The sequence below is a fragment of the Polypterus senegalus genome, chromosome 8 (assembly GCF_016835505.1).
Source record: "Polypterus senegalus isolate Bchr_013 chromosome 8, ASM1683550v1, whole genome shotgun sequence".
Classification (NCBI taxonomy): domain Eukaryota; kingdom Metazoa; phylum Chordata; class Cladistia; order Polypteriformes; family Polypteridae; genus Polypterus; species Polypterus senegalus.
The window spans coordinates 124,370,058-124,393,730 of record NC_053161.1 but is presented as its reverse complement, the minus strand read 5'-3'; the positions used below and the strand labels follow the sequence as shown (position 1 = coordinate 124,393,730).

Here is a 23,673-nt window from a genome sequence, read left to right as displayed (position 1 = left end):
AATACACAGAAACATTTGTTAGAAAAAGGTTAGTGTCTATTGGTGTATATTGAGTCAGTGTTGGTCAAAAGTATAAAGCATTGTATCCTGGACAGTGTGATCTGGTTGAGTAAGGACAAAAACTTACAAGCTTGGTCTTGCATTCCCAGTATATGTAAACAGCTGTACTATTATTTAGTAATTCTAAATTTTCATGCTTTCACCATTTGACTGAAGTGTGTTTTTTATGTTTTTTCATTGCAAGCCTTGTGCAAACTTAGTATAACATATGTTTATCATCTTGCTCAAAAAAATTAAAGAAACACTTTTTAATCAGAGTATAGCATCAAGTCAATGAAACATTTAGGATATTGATCTGGTCAGTTAAGTAGCAGAGGGGTTTGTTAATCAGTTTCAGCTGCTGTGGTGTTAATGAAATTAACAACAGATGCACTAGAGGGGCAACAATGAGACAACCCCCAAAACAGGAATGGTTTAACAGGTGGAGGCCACTGACATTTTTCCCTCTTCACCTTTTCTGGCTGTTTTTTCACTAGTTTTGCATTTGGCTACGGTCAGTGTCACTACTGGTAGCATGAGGCGATACCTGGACTTTACAGAGGTTGCACAGGTAGTCCAACTTCTCCAGGATGGCACATCAATTCGTGCCATTGCCAGAAGGTTTGTTGTGTCTCCCAGCACAGTCTCAAGGGCATGAAGGAGATTCCAGGAGACAGCCAGTTACTCTAGGAGAGCTGGACAGTACTGTTCCTCTAGTGGGCCCTGTGCTCAATGCCCGGAACCATAGAGCTTGATTGGCATTTGCCACAGAATACCAGAATTGGCAGGTCCACCACTGGTGCCCTGTGTTTTTCACAGATGAGAGCAGGTTAAACCCTGAGCACATGTGACAGACGTTAAAAGGTCTGGAGAAGCCGTGGAGAACGTTATGCTGCAGTAACATCTTTCAGCATGACTGGTTTAGTGGTGAGTCATTGATGGCCTGGGGAGGCATATTCATACAGGGACACACAGACCTCTACAGGCTAGACAATGGCACCTTGACTGCCATTATGTATCGGGATGAAATCCTTGGACCCATTGTCAGACCCTATGCTGGTGCAGTGGGTCCTGAGTTCCTCCTGGTGCACGACAATGCCTGGCCTCATGTGGCGAGAGTATGCAGGCAGTTCCTGGAGGATGTAGGAATTGATACTATTGACTGGCCCCCACGCTCGCCTGACCTAAATCCAACACCTCTGGGACATTATGTTTCGGTCCATCCGATGCCGCCAGGTTGCACCTCAGACTGGCCAGGAGCTCAGTGATGCCCTGGTCCAGATCTGGGAGGAGATCCCCCAGGACACCATCTGTCGTCAGTTTTGGATTTGGATTTAGATTTGCAGCATCATTTTTTCAATTAGATTTTTGGGGTGTCTTTGAATTCAGTCCTCTCACTGAGATCTGATGTTTTCAAAGCTGTTTTTGATGTTTTTGAGCAGTATATATATATATATATATATATATATATATATATATATATATATATATATATATATATATATATATATATACGGTATCTCACAAAAGTGAGTACACCCCTCACATTTTTGTAAATATTTTATTATATCTTTTCATGGGACAACACTGCAGATATGACACTTTGATACAATGTAAAGTAATCAGTGCACAGCTTGTATAACAGTGTAAATTTGCTGTCCCCTCAAAATAACTCAATACACAGCCATTAATATGTAAACCACTGGCAACAAAAGTGAGCTCAACTCTAAGTGAAAAATGTCCAAATTGTGCCCAAAGTGTCAATATTTTGTGTGGCCACCATTATTTTCCAGCACTGCCTTAACTCTCTTGGGCATGGAGTTCATTAGAGCTTCCCAGGTTGCCACTGGAATCCTCTTCCACTCCACCATGACGACATCACGGAGCTGCTGGATGTTAGAAACCTTGCGCTCCTCCACCTTTGAGGATGCCCCACAGGTGCTCCTGCACCTTTACCCTCAGTTTCTTTAACAAGGCAGTGGTCATCTTGGAGGTGTCTTTGGGATCATTTTCATGTTGGAATACTCCCCTGCTGCCCAGTTTCTGCTTCAGTATGTCACAGTACATGTTGGCATTCATGGTTCCCTCAATGAACTGTAGCTCCCCAGTGCCAGCAGCACTCATGGAGCCCCAATTGTCTTCAGCAAACTGTTTGCGGGCTTTCTTGTGTATCATCTTTAGAAGAGGCTTACTTCTGGGACGACAGCCATGCAGACCTAATTGATGCAGTGTGTGGCGTATGGTCTGAGCACTGACAGACTGACCCCCCCATCCCTTCAACCTCTGAAGTAATGCTGGCAGCACTCATACGTCTGTTTTCAAAAGACAACCTCTGGATATGATGCTGAGCATGTGCACTCAACTTCTTTGGTCGACCATGGCAAGGCCTGTTCTGAGCGAAACTTGTCCTGTTAAACCGCTGTATGGTCTTGGCCACTGTGCTGCAGCTCATTTTCAGGGTGTTGGCAATCTTCTTATTGCCTAGGCCATCTTTATGTAGAGCAACAATTCTTTTTTTCAGATCCTCAGAGAGTTCTTTGCCATGTGGTGCAATGTTGAACTTCCAGTGACCAGTATGAGAGAATGTGAGAGCGGTAACACCAAATTTAACACACCTGCTCTCTATTCACACCTGAGACCTTGTAACACTAATGAGTCACATGACACTGGGGAGGGAAAATGGCTAATTGGGCACAATTTGGACATTTTTCACTTAGGGGTGTACTCACATTTGTTACCAGTGGTTTAGACATTAATGGATGTGTGTTGAGTTATTTTGAGGGGAAAGCAAATTTACACTGTTATACAAGTTACTATATATCTGTGCGTACAGTGGTGTGAAAAACTATTTGCCCCCTTCCTGATTTCTTATTCTTTTGCATGTTTGTCACACAAAATGTTTCTGATCATCAAACACATTTAACCATTAGTCAAATATAACACAAGTAAACACAAAATGCAGTTTTTAAATGATGGTTTTTATTATTTAGGGAGAAAAACAATCCAAACCTACATGGCTCTGTGTGAAAAAGTAATTGCCCCCTTGTTAAAAAATAGCCTAACTGTGGTGTATCACACCTGAGTTCAATTTCCGTAGCCACCCCCAGGCCTGATTACTGCCACACCTGTTTCAATCAAGAAATCACTTAAATAGGAGCTGCCTGACACAGAGAAGTAGACCAAAAGCACCTCAAAAGCTAGACATCATGCCAAGATCCAAAGAAATTCAGGAACAAATGAGAACAGAAGTAATTGAGATCTATCAGTCTGGTAAAGGTTATAAAGCCATTTCTAAAGCTTTGGGACTCCAGTGAACCACAGTGAGAGCCATTATCCACAAATGGCAAAAACATGGAACAGTGGTGAACCTTCCCAGGAGTGGCCGGCCGACCAACCAAAATTACCCCAAGAGCACAGAGACGACTCATCCGAGAGGTCACAAAAGACTCCAGGACAACGTCTAAAGAACTGCAGGCCTCACTTGCCTCAATTAAGGTCAGTGTTCACGACTCCACCATAAGAAAGAGACTGGGCAAAAACAGCCTGCATGGCAGATTTCCAAGACGCAAACCACTGTTAAGCAAAAGAACATTAGGGCTCGTCTCAATTTTGCTAAGAAACATCTCAATGATTGCCAAGACTTTTGGGAAAATACCTTGTGGACTGATGAGACAAAAGTTGAACTTTTTGGAAGGCAAATGTCCCATTACATCTGGCGTAAAAGGAACACAGCATTTCAGAAAAAGAACATCATACCAACAGTAAAATATGGTGGTGGTAGTGTGATGGTCTGGGGTTGTTTTGCTGCTTCAGGACCTGGAAGGCTTGCTGTGATAGATGGAACCATGAATTCTACTGTCTACCAAAAATCCTGAAGGAGAATGTCCGACCATCTGTTCGTCAACTCAAGCTGAAGCGATCTTGGGTGCTGCAACAGGACAATGACCCAAAACACACCAGCAAATCCACCTCTGAATGGCTGAAGAAAAACAAAATGAAGACTTTGGAGTGGCCTAGTCAAAGTCCTGACCTGAATCCAATTGAGATGCTATGGCATGACCTTAAAAACCCTCAAATAAAGCTGAATTACAACAATTCTGCAAAGATGAGTGGGCCAAAATTCCTCTAGAGCGCTGTAAAAGACTCATTGCAAGTTATCGCAAACGCTTGGTTGCAGTTATTGCTGCTAAGGGTGGCCCAACCAGTTATTAGGTTCAGGGGGCAATTACTTTTTCACACAGGGCCATGTAGGTTTGGATTTTTTTCTCCTAAATAATAAAACCATCATTTAAAAACTGCATTTTGTGTTTACTTGTGTTATATTTGACTAATGGTTAAATGTGTTTGATGATCAGAAACATTTTGTGTGACAAACATGCAAAAGAATAAGAAATCAGGAAGGGGGCAAATAGTTTTTCACACCACTGTATATCTGACTACTTTACATTGTATCAAAGTGTCATATCTTCAGTGTTGTCCCATGAAAAGATATAATAAAATATTTACAAAAATGTGAGGGGTGTACTCACTTTTGTGAGATACTGTATATACTCGTATATATATATTTCCTTGTAATAAACCTTAATGTGTTTTGTAATGTTATTAAAATAAGGTTAAATATATTATGCTTTTGTTAGCTCTTAACCTTAATCTGAAATTACCTTATTATAAATTCTTACCCAGGTGGACATCCACACCCTGACACACAGGGTGTCATAGGTGGACAGGTCAAGTTCATCATCAAATTCCTGCAAGTTACTTCACAGGCAATGCCAGTGCGGGGCTGTCCAGCCTGTAGATCTCTACAGTTAAAATAAATCTTCCCTGGAGGACATTCACCAGGCTCTGGATCTGCAAAAATATTTCATTAAACTATTAAACAGCAGTACTTTTTATTCAGTCTATGTAAAGAATAAATATAGTCTTTGCATTTAATATATTATACTGCAAGGATAATATAAGGTTTTAAAGTGAAACCCTAGATTCAGCTACAGTTTAGTTATTGAGCTGATCCCAAAAGGCCATTGGTATAATTTCCCTACAAAGATAAACCTGATTGTTCAATCGTTTTTCTTGGGAAACTAAGATTGAACCATTTACACTTCCATTTAAAACACTCCGATCAAGTTACACTGCTGTTTTTGATCTTTCATTCCTTTCATGGTACTAAACACTAACTAGAATCACTTAATACTCTGTGGACCACAGGTTTCCTTTACTACATCAAAAGTACCTTATTGTGAATTTAGAAAAAGAACAGGTGTCAAACATGTCGAGACAACTTTCCTTCAGTATACAAAGGGCTAGATAGCAGTTTCACCAAAAGTATATTTTTAATCTCCCATAACCTTGCAAAAGAGTAAGAGATGATACCCACTGATAATGATACATTGATAGTTTATCAAAAATATATACACATTAAAAAGGTACGATATTGTATAAAAATCCCATATAGGTCCATGGGCCAATAATGCCATAGAACAGAAAATTATATCAGCAAAGTATAATATGGGACCATGATACCATTCAGTTTTGATTCAAACTAATTTTAGTTGAAAACCAGTTACTGTTTTTATCTATTATTTTTCTATAATTAAAGTAATTACCATTACTGCATGAATCTAGATATTTATTTCCCACTAAGATTTTTTTCTGCAAGTATTTTACTACAATTACATAGCCACAAAAAACAGAAACAATTCACACAAAAAATTCAAGATCAAGGACACACATGAGCCTACATGCTCTTCAGCCTTGTGCAAAGTTCACAGAGAAAATGAGACAATGGGGCCTAAACAGGAGCTGGATTTTAATTGAATAATATAGAAACAAGGTTAGAAGGGGAATTGGTGGAGTTGGGGAGATCAAGTCTAATTCAAACCATATGAAGTGTCAATGCCCATTGATAAAGCTCCATATCTGATGGAGAGACTCCCACTTTGGCACCAGCCAAAGTTGAGTGTTTAATGGATAAACATTTATTGCTGCATAAAAGCAAAAGATTATGGATTTAACCCAGGCCAGTTTTTCACATTCAGAAAAAGATATTAAATATACAATAGATATTAAATACAATATTAAAATGGACAACAAAGTTTATGTTAGTAACTGCTAATCTAGACTGAAATGATGAAGGAAAGAAGGACCAAGAAGCATTAGATTCCTTAACATCTTAAAATCTGAGAAGATGAAGAAATATTTTAATTAGTAAGGATTACCCATGCAGAAGAAACCTATACAATCTTAGTCATTATTAATATGTTCAACAAAGCCCATAACCTTCTAGAGCAAGTTATGACTGACAGAAATAAAGTATTAAGGGCTACCTCTAAAATATGCGGGTTGGGGTTGGCATATAACATTGCCAGCTGCTTCCATAAAGTTGAAAAGAGTTCTGGAGGGCATCAGTCAAGGCCTGGATTTTCTTGGGGTTCATGGAATCAAGAGCCCCTTTAAGTTCTGATAATGTTAGAAAAAATGCCTCACATTTTTGGAGCTTTAATGTCAGTAGTTTACTGAGTCTAACACTAGATACAGAATATCAAGTTCTAGTGCAATGGAGTTCAAATTTAGCCTTTTGTTAGAACACAACATTCAATTAAAATGTTGTATTAGCAACCTTTCATGCTCCAGGCCCACCACACAAGATGAGAGATAAGACTCCAGTTCTTATATTATTTGGTTGTGCCTACCAGTTACACCAGGGGTCCTTAATCACAGTCCTGGAGGGCCGCAGTAGAGGCAGGTTTTTGCTCCAACCCAATTGCTTAATAAGAAGCACATATTGCTCAAGTAACACTTCTGCTTCACTTTAGTCATCTTGCTCGTTAAAATTTTGATCGCTTATTGCTTATCTTAGTCTTAAACAGCTGTATATTTGGTTTTAAATTGCTCCTAATTAGCAATAACATGCAAATGACAAAAGAGACCAGCATTTCTCCATTTACCTTGTTACTATTTACATCTGTGCGTATTTATCATGCACTACTGGGTTTAATTAAATACTTGGAAGGTGTGGAGGATGGCCGGCCGTTTATCCCAGCCAATACCCCCAAGCCGCCAGGTGGAGCCCTCCTTGCAGCATGGAGGTCCCCAGAAGACCAGCAGGGCACCATGGACAATGGAGTTTTTATGCACAGCCCTGCTGGATGCCATGGGGGCCACTAGGGGACGCTGTAGGGAGCAATAATGGATATTTTCCCTACACCCCGGAAGCACATGTGGACAAGAGGGTGAAGAAAAGAACTTGTAACTGACCCGGAAGTGATTGAGAATCACATGGACTGGGGATGGAGAACACTTCCGGGTCAGGATATATAAAAGGACTGTGGGAGCTCCCTGACGGCGAGCTGAGCTGGGTGGAAGGGTGGCAACGCGTCTGGGAGCTGGAGGATTGTTTATTTGTATTATTGTGATTATTTATGAGTATTGTGGAGGAGAGGGTGTTTTGTACACTGTGGCTGAAGAATAAAGTCAACTTGTGGACTTTTACCTGGTGTCTGGAGTCGTGGACAGGGGTTCAAGGGAGCGATAGCGCCCCCTATCTACCACAAAGGAAAGAGAAGAGAGAAAAGTGAAGGACTGAGAATTACTCATCCATTTTAGCCTTCAGATCATTTGGATGATATCCTTAGGACTAACAAGTCATGAAATTAAATTATTGGCAAGAATTGCTTTCTAATTAAGTAACCAGTTTAGAACAAAAACCTGCAGCCACTGTGGCCCTCCAGGACTGTGACTGAGGACCCCTGAGTTACACTATTTGAGTAACCCATTATAAAATCATATGCAGCTTTTTTTATAGCCAACCATACATAACCAAGGCCGCTAACAGATTCAGAATTTATGTCTATAGACTCCTCCAACATGGTCAAAAGCTTTGAACAAAAATATAAATTTTGAGCAAGGGTACGTGCCAATGAGAAAATGCAAACTAATGATCCGACAGTGAAGCTTGCGCTATACCTTTATTAGAAAGCAGTGAAGCTAGACATGGGGAAGTAAAATATAATCAATTTTCACCTGAGGTTGGTGACATGTTAAACAAATTTTAAAAAAGTCTTAACAGACAATTAAGGAGATAAAGTCTAAATCAAAGAAAAAATTTTAATTTATTCAAAAGTGTGTGTGCGAGGGAGTGTGGACTTACCACATCCATGAAAGCACTTGTGTCAATACCAAAAATGATTTCAGAATCTTTCTAATTTAAGATTTGTGTGTTTATGTAAGACAGTAAGAGTAAAGGGAGTTAACAGTAAATGGCATATAGAGCTCTCTTTTTTTCTACCAAGCACCGATAATACATAAAGAATGAACCTGCTCAAAAATCTAATATTTTAGCTTATACACTACAGCACATAAGTATAACCATTCCTCTCTTCCTGAGCAGGCACATGCCAAGGTTTCAACAAAATAACACTTGATAGCAAGTCTGACAATAATTCTGTTTAATAATTTGGATTTGTGTGAAAAAGTGACTTCCACTTTGTTGTGCCACATGTAATCAAGGACACTTGCCTACTTGACGTTTAATCCAAGCCTACATACAGTACGATCCATGCAACTTTCAAAGCAGTCATTGAGGTATAAAAAGAGATATTCACCATGACAATGAAAGGAAACCAAGAGAAAAACACAACACAGAAACTATGAAGCTGATGAACCTCCATCCCACAGGAAGATTAAGCAATCAGAAAAAGTTTCAGGGCTAATTTACTATTTCCCATCTCTTATATGTTTCCCACAAATGTGGAAGAGATCAAAGACAACTGAGACAACAAGGTAAGCATTCGTCAAACTCCCAGCCCCTTCTTGCTTCCACCCTCCTCCACAGTTGAGTAAGTAGGAGCACAACTGTACAGCAATAGATGTAATTTAAGAAAAAAAATGCATTGTTAGGGACTTGACATCATCATGTTAATGCATTTGTTAATGAAACAATTTCCTCCACCCCATTCTGTCGACCCTATCACCATTATATATAATTGCATAACTCCTTTAAGAAATAACACAAGAATTAATTTGTGTACTTATGACTCACCAATAATCGAAATTATAACAAAAAGGCAGAAGAACTGTATATAATTAGTAAGGCCAATATGAAGAGCCCACAGTATTAGAAATTTGGAAGACAGTAGGGTCCTCTGTTTGGAATGCATTAGTTACACAGGTTAAAAATACTCTTCAATAGAAGTCTCCTGTAGACTTACATACTATATACTACAACACTTTGCAGGAAGTCCTCTGGAGATTTAAAACCGCAATGGGATTTGCCAAGGCTGAGCATCAGTGATGCAGGGCAAAGCAATAATGACGTCAAGCTGACCTCTTTTACTTTCCCTATAACCAAATTCACTGTTTGTCATTTTAGTGAGGTCACCATTAAATATTTGCATAAAAATATATATTTCAGCTGTCTCATGCTAAATCACCTTTACAGACCTCATATAGAACATGTTGTCGGTCAGAATATCTTAAAAACAGAAGATAAGGACATGGGTGTAGGATGAATCCAATTGATTTGAGGAGATTCTGTGAGACCTTTTGTTTTAAAAATTGGTGCCATTTGGTGCTGAAAATCACCCTGGGCAGGCTTTGGACACAAGGTAATGACATTGTTCTGCTCTGTGTTCCCCAGTAGGCCAGAATTGTGTAGGTTCAGGCAGCATGAAGGTATTCTTGATCTGCCAGCTTCAAATTAGGAGTAACGATGTTTTTAAGTAAGGCATTGATCTTGCCACAATTGTCACGCATGTACACACAATGGGAGGAAAAGTAAACTGGGAGACAAATAAGGGTGAGACACAGCTACTAATCTCTCCTCTTCTTCCAGCCCTAGAGTAGAGGAGAAGCCCTCAGAAGACTGATCATGACATATATATATATATAACACCTTGCATAGAATTCACACAACATGGCATACGAACAAAACCAGGAATGTGTATATGCAAAAAAAAAAATCAGATGCAATAAACTGTAAGTTAGCAAATTTCCACATACTGCGCCTTTAATAAATCCCAATTAATGTGAATTTTAACTCACATGCATGTGCCTACAGCCCCACCCTGACTCCTCATTGAATTTTGCATATTTGAATACGCAAATCAATATAAATAGACACTTCCATTCACTGTTTTTTTAAAAGTGAATGGCAAAACCACATGGAGAAAAGAATTTCAGCAAATGTGAAATGAAGGTCCAGCTCAGTGAAGTGGAGCCAAAGAAAAATTTACTATTGGGTGACTTAGGCAGTGTGAAATGTGCAACAAAAGGAAACTGATGTCACAGCATGGTGAAAACACTCAAAAGTTCAAGTTCAGAAAGTTGCAGAATGCCTGAAATGAAAAATGAAATGGTCAGATATTAAAGTTGATGTGAAAAGACGAGTGTCTGAATGTAATACAGAAGCATATTAGGTCCACAGAGAAGAAAAAAAATTGGGACAAAGTGAAGAAAAAAAGGTCTATATCGATGTTAATTTTGAAATTTCCACTTTAATCTTGCAGTTTATTTTGTCATTAAAGTAGAACATCATAATCTTCATCTTAAAATTGATGTTTAATGTACTAGAGTTTCTCAAATCCTATCATAACTAAAGAAGCATGTTAAATGCTTTGTATTCTAAGTGTTCCTTAAACCAGCTGTTAATCACTCTGTGCTTACCTTACGCCAACAGGAATGTGCAGGCAGTGATTGCCACACAGTACGTTACATTCATGATATTACAGCTCTCTGAACATTTTAGAATGCTAAGATGTATATTTAATATAATTTTCATGATGAAATGCATAAAGACATATATTAAACAGTGAGGGCACAAGGTCACAGCAGTCCCAGCAAGCATAGAGCACAAGGCAGGAACAATCCCTGGATAAGGTGCCAGCTTACTACTACTGCTGCACCACTGTGTCCCCACATGTTTAACTATTAACAGTACACATTATTTAAATGAAGTTAATAATTTATGTGTAAAATTTAATATACATACTTTAATGCATTTCATCATAAAAACAATATCAAGTATAAGTCCTGGTATTCTAATAGCACACAACTACAAATAGATAGCGTTTGGAAATCTAAATCGACTTAGAAGCCAGTCATTATCATCTGTAAATATGAGCTCCTAATTAGTCCATTTGCAATGTCTTCTAACAACACTAAAGCAGCTAAGTTAGTTGGAATAGTTTGGCCTTTCCGTGCACAATTATATTGTTGGATTAATTACAATCAAGTACCTTAAATTTGTAAAAGATATGCAATTAAATTTAGTACAGGAGGTCCTCAGGTTACAACGTTTTGACATACGACGTTTCGAGTTTACAACACTCACTCCCATAAAACCTTAAAAAAATTGAGATGTGAGAAGGACTAAAGGTAAGGATTTTTTGGTACACTCATTTTTTTCTGTTACTACTGTACAGTGTACAGTACAGTATATTTATGTCCTTTTCCTTTTTGTGTAGCTTAGTTGTGTTTTAATGTTCTAGATTATGATTTTGCAAATGTGTTAGGATAGGTAAGTGACTAAGGCTAATGTGTGTTTTGACTTACACCAAAATTCGGGTTACATCGATGTTGTAAGAACGGAAATGTGTCGTAATTCGAGGACCCCTGTATATTTGACAAAACCCATATCATGGATGCAGATCTAAAAAAGAAAGGGAAATGACACAGAAACAGTAGCACTGCTTTGTGCTGGGTACTGCCCATTTGCAAAACCGAGTAGAAAAATGTGTACACATGGTGTGAGGCTACCATGAAAATGTGTGTGGCTTTCGGCCAAGTTTAATTTTTATACATCTCGAAGTGAGAGAGGAAACAGGAGTACACAACATTTTTGTGCGTATGGACCATTTATACATGAGGCCCCTGATCTGCCTCTGCTGCTCCATCCCATTTGGTCACCTGGCTACCAGAGAAATGACATGTCTGGAAGTCGGTGTTCAGTACCTGGACCGCAACTGTTGGAGCCAGACTACCCACAGGAGCAACCCATCCTTGATTGCTATTAATCAGTGAACATTTGCATTCCATTTATTTTGCATTTAGTTTTGTTTAATTTAATTAAATTTTTGAATATTACCATCATTGTTATTAACTCTAGGGAATGACTTAAACACATTCAATGTCTGCGCTGCTTTAGTTCTTTGTACCCAAAGTCCCCTACTCCACTATATGAAATCAATGCCCTCCTCTGTTTTGTTTGTTGTGTAAGTCAAGGCACTTTGAGTTTGTTTGGTTTTCGCAGATGGATTTAGTGAATGGTACATTGTGTATTTTCTCCTCACTATATTTTTTTATCTGAGAAACAGTTTCACTAATAGCACCTTAAACATTCTGCCTCTAAATAGAAAAAATACAAAATATTAAAGCAAATCACAAGGAGCATAGGTTAACAAGTGTTGGTTAAGTATCAATTTCATAAGTTTGTAGAGTGGAGTGCCGGTCTAGTGCTAAAAGAAAACTGTACAAGATTAAACTAAAAGCTGGAGGTTTTTTTTTGCTTTTTTTGTCCTCTCGGCCATTTGACTTTACCTCATTCTTTGTTACTTAGTATTGCGTAATCTTATTTTTGTTTTATGTAAACTTTTTTTTGTTCATCTTGTAAAGCACTTTCAGCTACACCAATTGTATGAAATTGTGCTATATAAATAAGTTTTGTTGTTGTAAGTGGGACTTTCCATTTTTACAAGTTCAGCAAGAAAACAACACATGTAACCTTAATACTTATTTTTCAATTTGCCTTTGTTTTAGGAATTACAAGCCAGCAGCCTCCATAAGACAAGTATTGGTTGATATTGATTTCCTGACACTGAAAATGTTTTTTAAAGCATTGAATTCAAAGCTATAATAATTCAAGGAAAATCAGAAATATGCCAGTCGCTTCCCATTATGTTTAATGACAAAGGAAACCAGCTTTTGTTTAATGGTTTCGATGTCAATGATTAGAAAATCAGGTTCAAGAGCAAAATGAAACACGACCAATGGCAAAATGTATTTTAAGGTGCTGTGCACATATTAAAAATCTGTTATCAGTACATTCATTATCCAGAAAAGCAGAGTAGTGCAGTAGAAAAATCAAAACCAATAATTAAAATGTATTTAGATGCTAAATGTGAATGTGATGTGCAAAACATTCAAAATACAGGTATATTGTGGCATACTGTGTTTGGAGTAACACAATATGAAGATTATTGCAAAGTAAAATAAATAATATATAATTTACAATTGCATGTCAACATTTGTTTTCCTTCAGATAAGAAATTTTTAATATAGATTGGAATTATATTCAAATAGTAATAGTACGTTTTTTTCTAAAAACCTTAACACTTATTGGAAATCTGGAGGAAGAAAGACAGAGCTCGGGAGGAGAGGAGTGGAGGCGGACCTGAAGAGAGGCATTGTGAGAGGCCTGGACTTTGTGGGTGAAAAGTACGGGAGTACTAGGTTGTATGCTGTGACTTGTATATAGTATGTTCAATAAACGTGTATGTGGTGTTCAACATACGGTGTCCGCCTGTCTGTGTCAGGACCGGCTTCCACTATATATATATATATTGTGATAGACATCCAGGTGCTAAACCCGGCCCGGGACGTCCAGAAACTGGAACGAGGCAACAATTCTAGGACATTGCTTTCCCCAAGACTCTAGATGGCAGCTTCCCTACAGTATAGCTATGCACCGGATTCCCGCTGGACATATATATATACACACTAGGGGGTTCCCCCGTGCTCACTTCACGTCTCTGCTGCTGGTGTTGTGAAGAGTGGGCCTGAACACACCCCAAGGAGATGCAGTCGCTCCTCCAAAACCCCCTTTAAACAGTGATACAATGAGAATCAAATCTTTTTTTTTAACTTCCTCTTTGCTCGATCAGCTGCTGGCTTGCTGCTGCTGCCATGCCATGTGATCTGCATTTCATGTGGCGCTTCAAACATTTAAAAGCCTATACAGCAGCTATATATATATATATATATATATACCACTCACCTAAAGGATTATTAGGAACACCATACTAATACGCCTTCATACCCCTTCATACCCCTTTCGCCTTCAGAACTGCCTTAATTCTACGTGGCATTGATTCAACAAGGTGCTGAAAGCATTGTTTTGAAATGTTGGCCCATATTGATAGGATAGCATCTTGCAGTTGATGGAGATTTGTGGGATGCACATCCAGGGCACGAAGCTCCCGTTCCACCATATCCCAAAGATGCTCTATTGGGATGAGATCTGGTGACTGTGAGGGCCATTTTAGTACAGTTAACTCATTGTCATGTTTAAGAAACCAATTTGAAATGATTCGAGCTTTGTGACATGGTGCATTATCCTGCTGGAAGTAGCCATCAGAGGATGGGTACATGGTGGTCATGAAGGGATGGACATGGTCAGAAACAATGCTCAGGTAGCCCGTGGCATTTAAATGATGCCCAATTGGCACTAAAGGGCCTAAAGTGTGCCAAGAAAACATCCCCCACACCATTACACCACCACCACCAGCCTGCACAGTGGCAACAAGGGCATGATGGATCCATGTTCTCATTCTGTTTACACCAAATTCTGACTCTACCATTTGAATGTCTCAACAGAAATCGAGACTCATCAGACCAGGCAACATTTTTCCAGTCTTCAACTGTCCAATTTTGGTGAGCTTGTGCAAATTGTAGCCTCCTTTTCCTATTTGTAGTGGAGATGAGTGGTACCCGGTGGGGTCTTCTGCTGTTGTATCCCATCCGCCTCAAGGCTTCACAAATGCTTAGCTGCATACCTCGGTTGTAACGAGTGGTTATTTCAGTCAAAGTTGCTCTTCTATCAGCTCGAATCAGTCGGCCCATTCTCCTCTGACCTCTAGCATCAACAAGGCATTTTCATCCACAGGACTGCCACATACTGGATGTTTTTTCCGTTTTACACCATTCTTTGTAAACCCTAGAAATGGTTGTGTATGAAAATCCCAGTAACTGAGCAGATTGTGAAATACTCAGACCGGCCCATCTGGCACCAACAACCATGCCACGCTTAGAATTGCTTAAATCACCTTTCTTTCCCATTCTGACATTCAGTTTGGAGTCCAGGAGATTGTCTTGACCAGGACCACACCCCTAAATGCATACATAGTATATATATATATATATATATATACCTGTATATATATTGTGGAACGGCCCCGGACACAAACAGGCAGACAACAGTTTCTCATCCAACACACCCATTTATTCACACAACCACTATACAATATTTACAAATTAGTGCACATCCCAGTGCCTCCAGCACTGATCCCCCAAAAATCCAGGCCTCACAGTCCTTTGTGCCTATTCTTCTGGCCGCCTCCAGTCCTCTCTGCAGCTCTGTCCTTCTTCCACCCGACTTCCGCTCTCGAATGAAGGGAGGAAACCCCTTTTATCACACCCCGGATGGGCTCCAGCTGCTTCCCGGCATTCCTCCGCAGACACGCCCCAGTGTGGCGGAAGTGCCGCTGCGCCGAAGCCCTCCGGGTGTCCCCTGTCTTCTTCCCCCCAGCACTTCCTGGTCTGGCGGAAGTGCTGGGCTCCAGGTTTCTTCAGGCACCGGGCCACCGCCTGGGGGTGGCCATGGGCCCCTACAGGGTTGGGCTTCCAAGCCCCTTACCCGAGGCCACCAACAAAACCAAGGCAGTCGCCCCCTCGTGGTCGGGAGGAGGCACCAGCCCTCCTCCAGTCCCCTCGGGTGTCCAGGCTGGGCTCCACCCCCAGCCACCTGTGACAATATATATATATATATACAGACACACATATTTTTTCAGTTATTTCTAGTTTGGGGACATTCCTTTTATTTTGCTTCTGATTATCATTCCATCTGTGTTTTTTATTGTTTGAGGCATGGTAGCGCAGTGGTTAGCCAATTGTCCATTTCAGAGAATTCATAAGCTTGCATAACTTGCAGGACAACTTCCCAAATGTAGACTTTGGATTTTCAAGCTTTCTCTGACATTGCCTGTCACAATTACATGTGGCAAGCAATCTTTTTGTAAGCTCAGGCTAGTAAGGAATAGGCATAGGCTCAGTTCCACAAAGGGGCACGAAAGACAATCATTTGATGCTGATATCAATTCAGGTTTTGAAATTGGATTTTAGTTATCTGATCAAGAACTTTGCTGCAAAGACATCCAAAACAGTACAATTTTAAAAAGCAAGCATTTGTCTGTGTTAATATACAGAATGGCCTACACAGTATTTGATATTCCTGCATTTGTAAGCACTTGTAATATAGTTCTACTAGCCAACCCGCAGAGTAACATACGCCGCATAATCAGGCCGGTATTTTAATGATTTTTAAGCACAGGGAGAAAATTAACATTTGAAAAATTGGTAATGTAATAAATCAGCAAGAAAAGCAACATTGTAACAATGCACGGAACGAACCAACACACAATCGTCCGTGACTGAAAACTGGAGGACCGCAATCGGTCCTTCTCTTGCCAGATGGAGGGATGGGGGTGCACAGCGCGGAGTGTGGAACGGGAGGAGAGGAGAAGTACGTCCATTCAGCTCCCTCCGTCATGCTAGTCTGCTGAATTCTCGTTCAGTATGTACTGCCCGCTCATGTGCCCACCTCCAACTCGTCACTTGAGTCGTTGGCTGCTTTTCTAAATATAATCCACCAAAACACCCGACCACGGTAGTAGCGAGGTGGGAGGACGATGTGCACAAAGGGTAGGGACACAACCAGTGGGAGCATATGAGTCGCACTTAGTGGGAATTCCACGGTTTGCAGCCCGAATGGGGTTCAACTGCTTACCCACACCTCTCTGCGCCGAGTAGAGACACGCTCAATCTCATGCATAATTATTTATTGAGTGCTAAACACTTCTGGAAAGACACGGTTGTCTAAAACAGGTTGGTGTGAGAATACAACAGTAAGTGAATTAAAAGATGGAACTCTGGAGAGCAAAATACAACACAATAGTGAAGCCGCGGCATAACAAACGCCGCATAATTATTTATTGATGGTTGAACACTTCTGGAAAGACACAGTTGTCTAAAAAGGGAGGGTTTGAGGATACAACAGAAAGTGAATGAAAAGATGGAACTCTGGAGAGAGCAACATATAATTGTCCGTGAGTGAAGAAGACGCACGTTTGTCGCGGATGCGAATTGCTGTATGTAGTGTGTAAAACAGTTTGCTATGGTGCACACGGTCGTGCTTTGTAACCGAAAACTTGCTTTTTAAAGACTGCTTGCGTCATTGTGTTTTAACCTCAGTTGTAAAGGATTGTTTTAAGGATCCCATGGGATACCCCTCGCAAACTATTTTACACGCTGCATATGGCGACTCACCTCCGCAAGAAACATGCCTCTATGAACAGTCAAGGTGGCTCAGAGGTACATGAGGCCTCTACGACAGACGAATATAAATGACGCCATTCTTTCTGTGTCGTCGCGCCCGAGTTGGTGGCCGTGGCTCTGCGAGTTGTCGTCGTATCCAATGTTCTTGGAGTTGGTGGGCCTGGCTCCTCCCTGTGTGCTCCATAGGTGTCTTACTTGTCGGCGGCTTAGTGAATCCACGCCCCTTCCGGCGTGCTTCCCATGGGTGTCTTGCCTTTCCATGGGTGTCTTGCCTTAGTGAATTATACAGTATATATAGATAGTTGACTTTTCAAACCTTAGTTTGTGGCAGTACTTGTCTGTGCAGCAATAGCTAATTAAGTATATAAGCTTTAATACACTATTATTTATCTCTCATAATTTAAAAGAGTAGACTAATATTTTTCTGTTCTTCAGGTTTTTGCTATTCATTTTAAAGCTAAGGCTCTGTCGCAGGTATTCACTTTGTGTTACTCTTAGACCTTGAAGTTGATGTGCACTCATAGTATTTTGTGTAGCTAGGGCCCCAACCTTGCTTATTTATGTGTCCTCACTGCCCTAGCCAGAAATGGATGCTAGCTTTTGTCAACTCGGGCATCACACTGAAGCAAAATAACTTTACAATAACAGAATACCTTACTAACCAAGAGTCAACAGGTACCTTCCTAATGTAAGATAAAGCCCTTGATCTTCTGGGCCATTCCATCCTGTAGCATTGGCACTGCATAGCTTAGCTTCTTCACTTAAAAGCAATTTTTAATAGAAGATACTTAAAACTAACTTATAGCTTCTTCATTCAGTCACCAAGGGAGAAAATTAGGAATGATTCAGAAAATTTTTTTTTAATCCTCCATTAGCAATTGCTATTAGAAAACCAAATTTTTGTGAAATGTTGATAGGGAACAATTTTACCCAATTAGGTCTTTTAACTTCCTTTCAATCCATTCTTTTCTATGGAAAAATTGCAGTTTACAGTGCTATACTGTATACTCATGTGAGACATAGTGCATATAAATAAAGAATTTAGTACAAATTGTACTGTAAACTGAATATTGTTATTAGCCAAGACATGAAAAAACCAACCTGGCTCTTCAGGAGCACATTCCATACGACCATTTCTACACAAACTAGAAAAAAGAAAGTAAGAAAGAAAATAATAAATAGATCAGTGCACATAGAAATAGTGTTATTACAAAATATTACTGATTTTTTTTGATAAAGTTGTTTACTGTCTAGGGTCATAAAAATTGCAAGCAAGCAAATATAAGAGACTTTTAAGTACAATATACTTTGTTCATAATATAGGTATCACATATAGAGGATTTATCAATATTGAGTTTATATCAGGTTACCATATAAGTATGTGTTGAACCTTATATGGTATAGTATGTTTCCTAATTTACAATATTGTTACTACAGCTTCTGAATAGTTGGACAGATACAAGAGTATTAATTTAGTACAGCACTGCAGTTAAGAAATGACAGCCTTAATATTGCATAGACTATATAAAGACTCGAAAAACTTTTCCAATTTTTTTGCACATCACATTTAACTTGTGATGTGCAGACATATTCTTTCTTTTTATCTCATTCTACTTTAGCTTCTTCTTTCAATGATAAAGGCTGTTGCAGGCTTTAGGAAACAATAACATTTTGCTGCCAATCTCATCTAAAAGAAGAATAAGCTCTTCTTTAGAAAAATGTCCATCATTTAATTTGTGTTAGTCTTAGGGACAGTATATATCTAATTTAGTGCTTTTTTAAATGCTTTGCTGTAATAGAATTATTATGTCATGGATACTTTACATTACATTTCATGATTTTACTTCATCTCACCAAAGATCACACAATAAAAATAAAGCATTTTCAATTAATCTGTTTTCAATTGACTTGTGATACTTTTTCCTAAATGATTTCATGAGTGGGGTTAACAAAGAAATATGTTATATGTTTATAAAATGGTCAATAAAAATGTTTTGACAAACACTCGAAAAATAGTACATACATTATGAATGTACATCATAAAGTTGTTCATTAGTCTCTCATTAGTGAGAAATACACCCCAGTTTTATTAGTTTTCTGCTACAGAGAAATTAGATAATATCTGTGCACTGACAAAACCAAAACAGTCCATGAGCATCAAATGCAAATGTGCTTTATTGGCATGGAAGTAGTTACCTCACCACCAATGGCTAAGAGACATTAGTGAGTAAGAATACCTTATCAGATGTGAATATTTAGGAAAAGTTTGTCTTTTTGTGGGCCTTGTCTTTGTAAGGGCTCATTCATTTAAACAACCTTTACTTTACTTTTAAGGTAATGTAATGCAGTGCACTTTATAGCTCAGTTTAATACTATACCATTTGATCAAGTAGTTTTTTTTCAAACATTCAATAATCCAGGATACATTTAATTGTGATATATGATTTGCTCATAATTAGTGAATATAAAAGAGTTCTAATATTGTAATCTATTAAGATACTAACCATTAGGGATTGTGTTACGTAACGTTTTTATTGATATTTTTGTTAGGCTGACCAATTAAAAAAGGTTAAATATAAGAACTCACAGAAAACAATATACCTTACCATGGTCCTGATGCACTAAACGAAACTTCTCCAGCTTGATATATAACACCCATAAAATAGCAGTGACACATGCCTCTGTTTAAAAAAAAAAGTGCAATAATTAGTGTTGCTGTTATCTACAACAAAACAACTTTAGATATCAGTCCTTCCAATTTATTTATGTCTGTTTGCTGGCACCACCCTGCTCTAGAGTGAGCAATTGTGTTACTGTGCTTTTTGTACCATGTGATGAACTAACTCTTATTGTGATTTTTTTTATTATAATAAAGAAGGAAATACATGCTCACAATTATGTGGTTATATTTCTGGAACAACTAGGGGGCTCTGCCCCCTGCTCACTTTACTCGCCAACCCCTGGATGGGTGCTACGCACTAGCCACTTCGCAGATCTGCCGCTCGCATGTGGGGAAGCGGATGGACAATTTAAACAGATTATTATTTTCATGGGAATTGTTACATATGCATAATTGAACTAGTTTACATTACAGTGAGTAATTAATTATAGTAAAATGTAGTAAAACGTAATAAATTGAAAGAAAATTAGGTTTCAGGTTGCGTTAGAGGTATTCGTTGCGTAATACATTTTCATTCTGTTTGGCTTTGAAATTAACACGCAAATATTTTTTAATCTTAAACTTTTACTGTAAAATTTGAGAAAAAGCAATTTTTTTAATCAACTTTTCATCAGTATCGCCTTGAATTTTGATTCCGTGATTGGACTTACATCTTGACAACTCAACATATAACTGCCCGTGAGTAAATATCGTTTCTTTCTCTCTAATAAATAAACTGACTTTTTATAATACATTCAATGCCAGACTGATATATTTTTAAAATATATTGCAATACTCAAAAAAGAGAAATATCGTGAAATATTGTGAAACATATAATCTGAAATATATTATGCAGTATATCATAACTAGTATTTACAGTATATTAATATATTAGAAATATACTGCAATAGTTTTCTAAGTTATATTTTACAGTATGTTATTCTTAGTATTTTAGAATTTAGAAACATAATTTCACATTTTTGGAAAATGCATTGCAATATACAAAAAGGACAATAACTTACATGTTTTACAGTACATTTCAGAATACTGCAGGATATTGCAAAATTTTTATACACACTGTATTTTATAATATATTTTAAAACATTCATTTAGGAAGTAATATATTTTTTAAAAATATATTTACTTGTATTTAATTTTGATAAGGGTAGGCAGAATGAGAGAGAGAGAGAGAGAGAGAGAGAGAGAGAGAGAAAGAAAGAGAAAAGAACTGACAGAACCTACATTTTTGTTTGTGGTGCTTTCAAAAACTTAATAGGGAAAAGAACGTTAATACCTTTTTCACAAAACTAGGCCATGCAGTCCAACGTGCCTAATTATTTGCTACTGAATTAAGTTTATGACAAAGATCATCAATGTGAGAAAGTCTTTAATGTGCTACTTTCAATTAACTTATAGTTCTCTGTGTGAAAAAAAAAAATTTAATGAGACTTGCAATGAAAGAAACACTATCTCTGAAGTCAGGTTGGGTTTGATGTAGAGGAATCTGGCTGTAAAGTATTGATTTTCAGACCTGTGCAAACTCTAAAGTGAGTAGTGCAGGATTATTAATATGGGTAAGAACACTTGACATGATTGATGCAAGAGAACAATAATTGCACTTAGAGCCAATTCACCTCCTTTGACAAATTCCTGTAGCTATCGACCACAATTAAAACAAGTTTAGAGGTGAACAAAAGAGATCATCAAGGACCATTTAATATGCTATTAATATGCTGCTATGAACATAAAATCCTGATAGTGATATGGCAAATTTGGAGCTTCTCCTCTAAACTAATAGATTTAGAAGACATAAAAAGAAGAATGTGGATAAAAAACTGCCTATGCAGTTTTTGAAAGATAATGAGGTTTCTTAATTATGTGAACCATTTTACAGCTCTTTGCGAATCCCAAAAATATACCCCTGTTTACCCTTTCAAGACTAGCTAGTTAAACTTATCCCTGAATTCAGCCCCTCAGTGTTGCAAGCATGGAAGGCTATGGGTTTAATAATGACAACAGCCAGCCCACCTGGATTGTAGCCCATTCCTCGCCACCCTGCACGACTAAAGCTTTCTCAGGATTCAGAAAATGTAACATATTTTGCTCAAATCTGTAAGTAAGCTGTTTTCCTTTATCATTCATGATGGTATGTGATTCCAATTAATACCCTGGTGATCTTTTTTCTATAATCATGTCATATATTCAGCGTACTATTTAACTTTCAGTCATTTATTCATCTGGACTCACCTTAACATGATGCCTTGCTACAATGTATTTCCTGTCTGCAGTTCAAAAAGGGGAAGTGGCAGGCTTGGCACCTGGGTCTGTGTTCTAAAAAACAGGTTTTGCTCATTTTTCTTTGTTTTGTGGTATTTTATCAGGGGTATTGGGGTGAAAGGAATATTGTGTATTTTTGTGTTTTGCTTCATGTCGGAGTTTTCTGGGGCTGGAGCTGTTGGTGGGATTATTGTGAGGAGTTCACAGGGCTAGATAAATAATGAGGGTAAGTGCAGTCATGATTTTTTCTTTTTTCTCTTTTCTTTTTTTTCCTTCTCTCCTACACTACTTGTTTTTACTGTTCTTATTCTGGCCTGATGGCTAGTTTGAATGTTGTTTTCTGAAATGCCTAGTGTCTCGCTTCTAATAGAAAATAATAGAAATATATAAGAATGTAAACTAAGTGCCTTGACATAATAATAAGTGCTGCTGTGTGGCAACTTCCTCCTTGGCAATTTATCACAAATGTGGTGTGGTCATTGTTGTGTGGGGTAAACTTGTACTGTACAATATTGATTCAGGCTACAATCCTTGGCCAGATTTTCTTGCTAAGATTATTGTAATAAAATACATTTATGTTGTGGGACTTTTCCCATACATTTTCAGGTTTCATCAGTAGCACAGACTAATCAAATTCTTCTCTTTAAAGAACTGGAAATAATTCTAAGCATGATACAAATGCTTATATAAATCCTCTTTTTGGTTTAACCACTACCTTCCCTTGCATCATAGCTTACCATACACCACTGTGTGAAAATTTGCTTCTGATTCAAACTAAGTTGACTCCTCCCATTTATTTCTCAGGTCAAAAACATTTGTTTTTCTCCTTTTGGTTTTGCTCCCAATCCACACTTGATTATATTTTTAATTTCAGAATCAGACTCTCCTGCCATCATAAATTGCTCAAATGCTCGTAGTGACCACAAATGTACTCTATCCACTCTAGCTCTCCCACAGCTGCATTCCTGGACCACTTATTGGTGGTTTAACTAATCTTTATTCCAAAATTGTACTGGTACAGTGGACAGTTCTGTTTTTGTTTAGATAGCTGTTAAGGGCACTATTTGCTGTTTATTCAGTTTTTATCATAACTACCTGGGTGACTCTAAAAGAAAGAAAATTGTTGAACTCAACGCATTCCTGTCTTTTTTAGAGCATGGGTCGCCCTCTATTACTGTATTAATTCTCAACATGAGGGAGAGTCTTTAATAATTTGTACCAGGCAAGAATTACATTTTCTGCTTTTACAGTCCAAAGACATGCAGGTTAGGTGGATTGTCGATTATAAATTGGCCCTAGTGTGTGCTTGGTGTGTGGATGTGTTTGTGTGTGTCCAGCGGTGGGTTGGCACCCTGCCCGGGATTGGTTTCTGC

General features: G+C 38.4%; 1 protein-coding gene across 1 annotated transcript in view; it reads right to left on the bottom strand.

The window, feature by feature from the left end:
* otogl (otogelin-like) overlaps positions 1 to 23,673 on the bottom strand; it is a 224,147-nt gene that overhangs the window by 143,573 nt on the left and 56,901 nt on the right. The window contains exons 17-18 of the mRNA XM_039762177.1: positions 18,027 to 18,124; positions 4,719 to 4,890 (exon numbers count right to left, since the gene is read on the bottom strand). Coding sequence (XP_039618111.1) covers positions 4,719 to 4,890; positions 18,027 to 18,124 — 270 coding nt within the window. The remainder of the gene's footprint in view (positions 1 to 4,718; positions 4,891 to 18,026; positions 18,125 to 23,673) is intronic.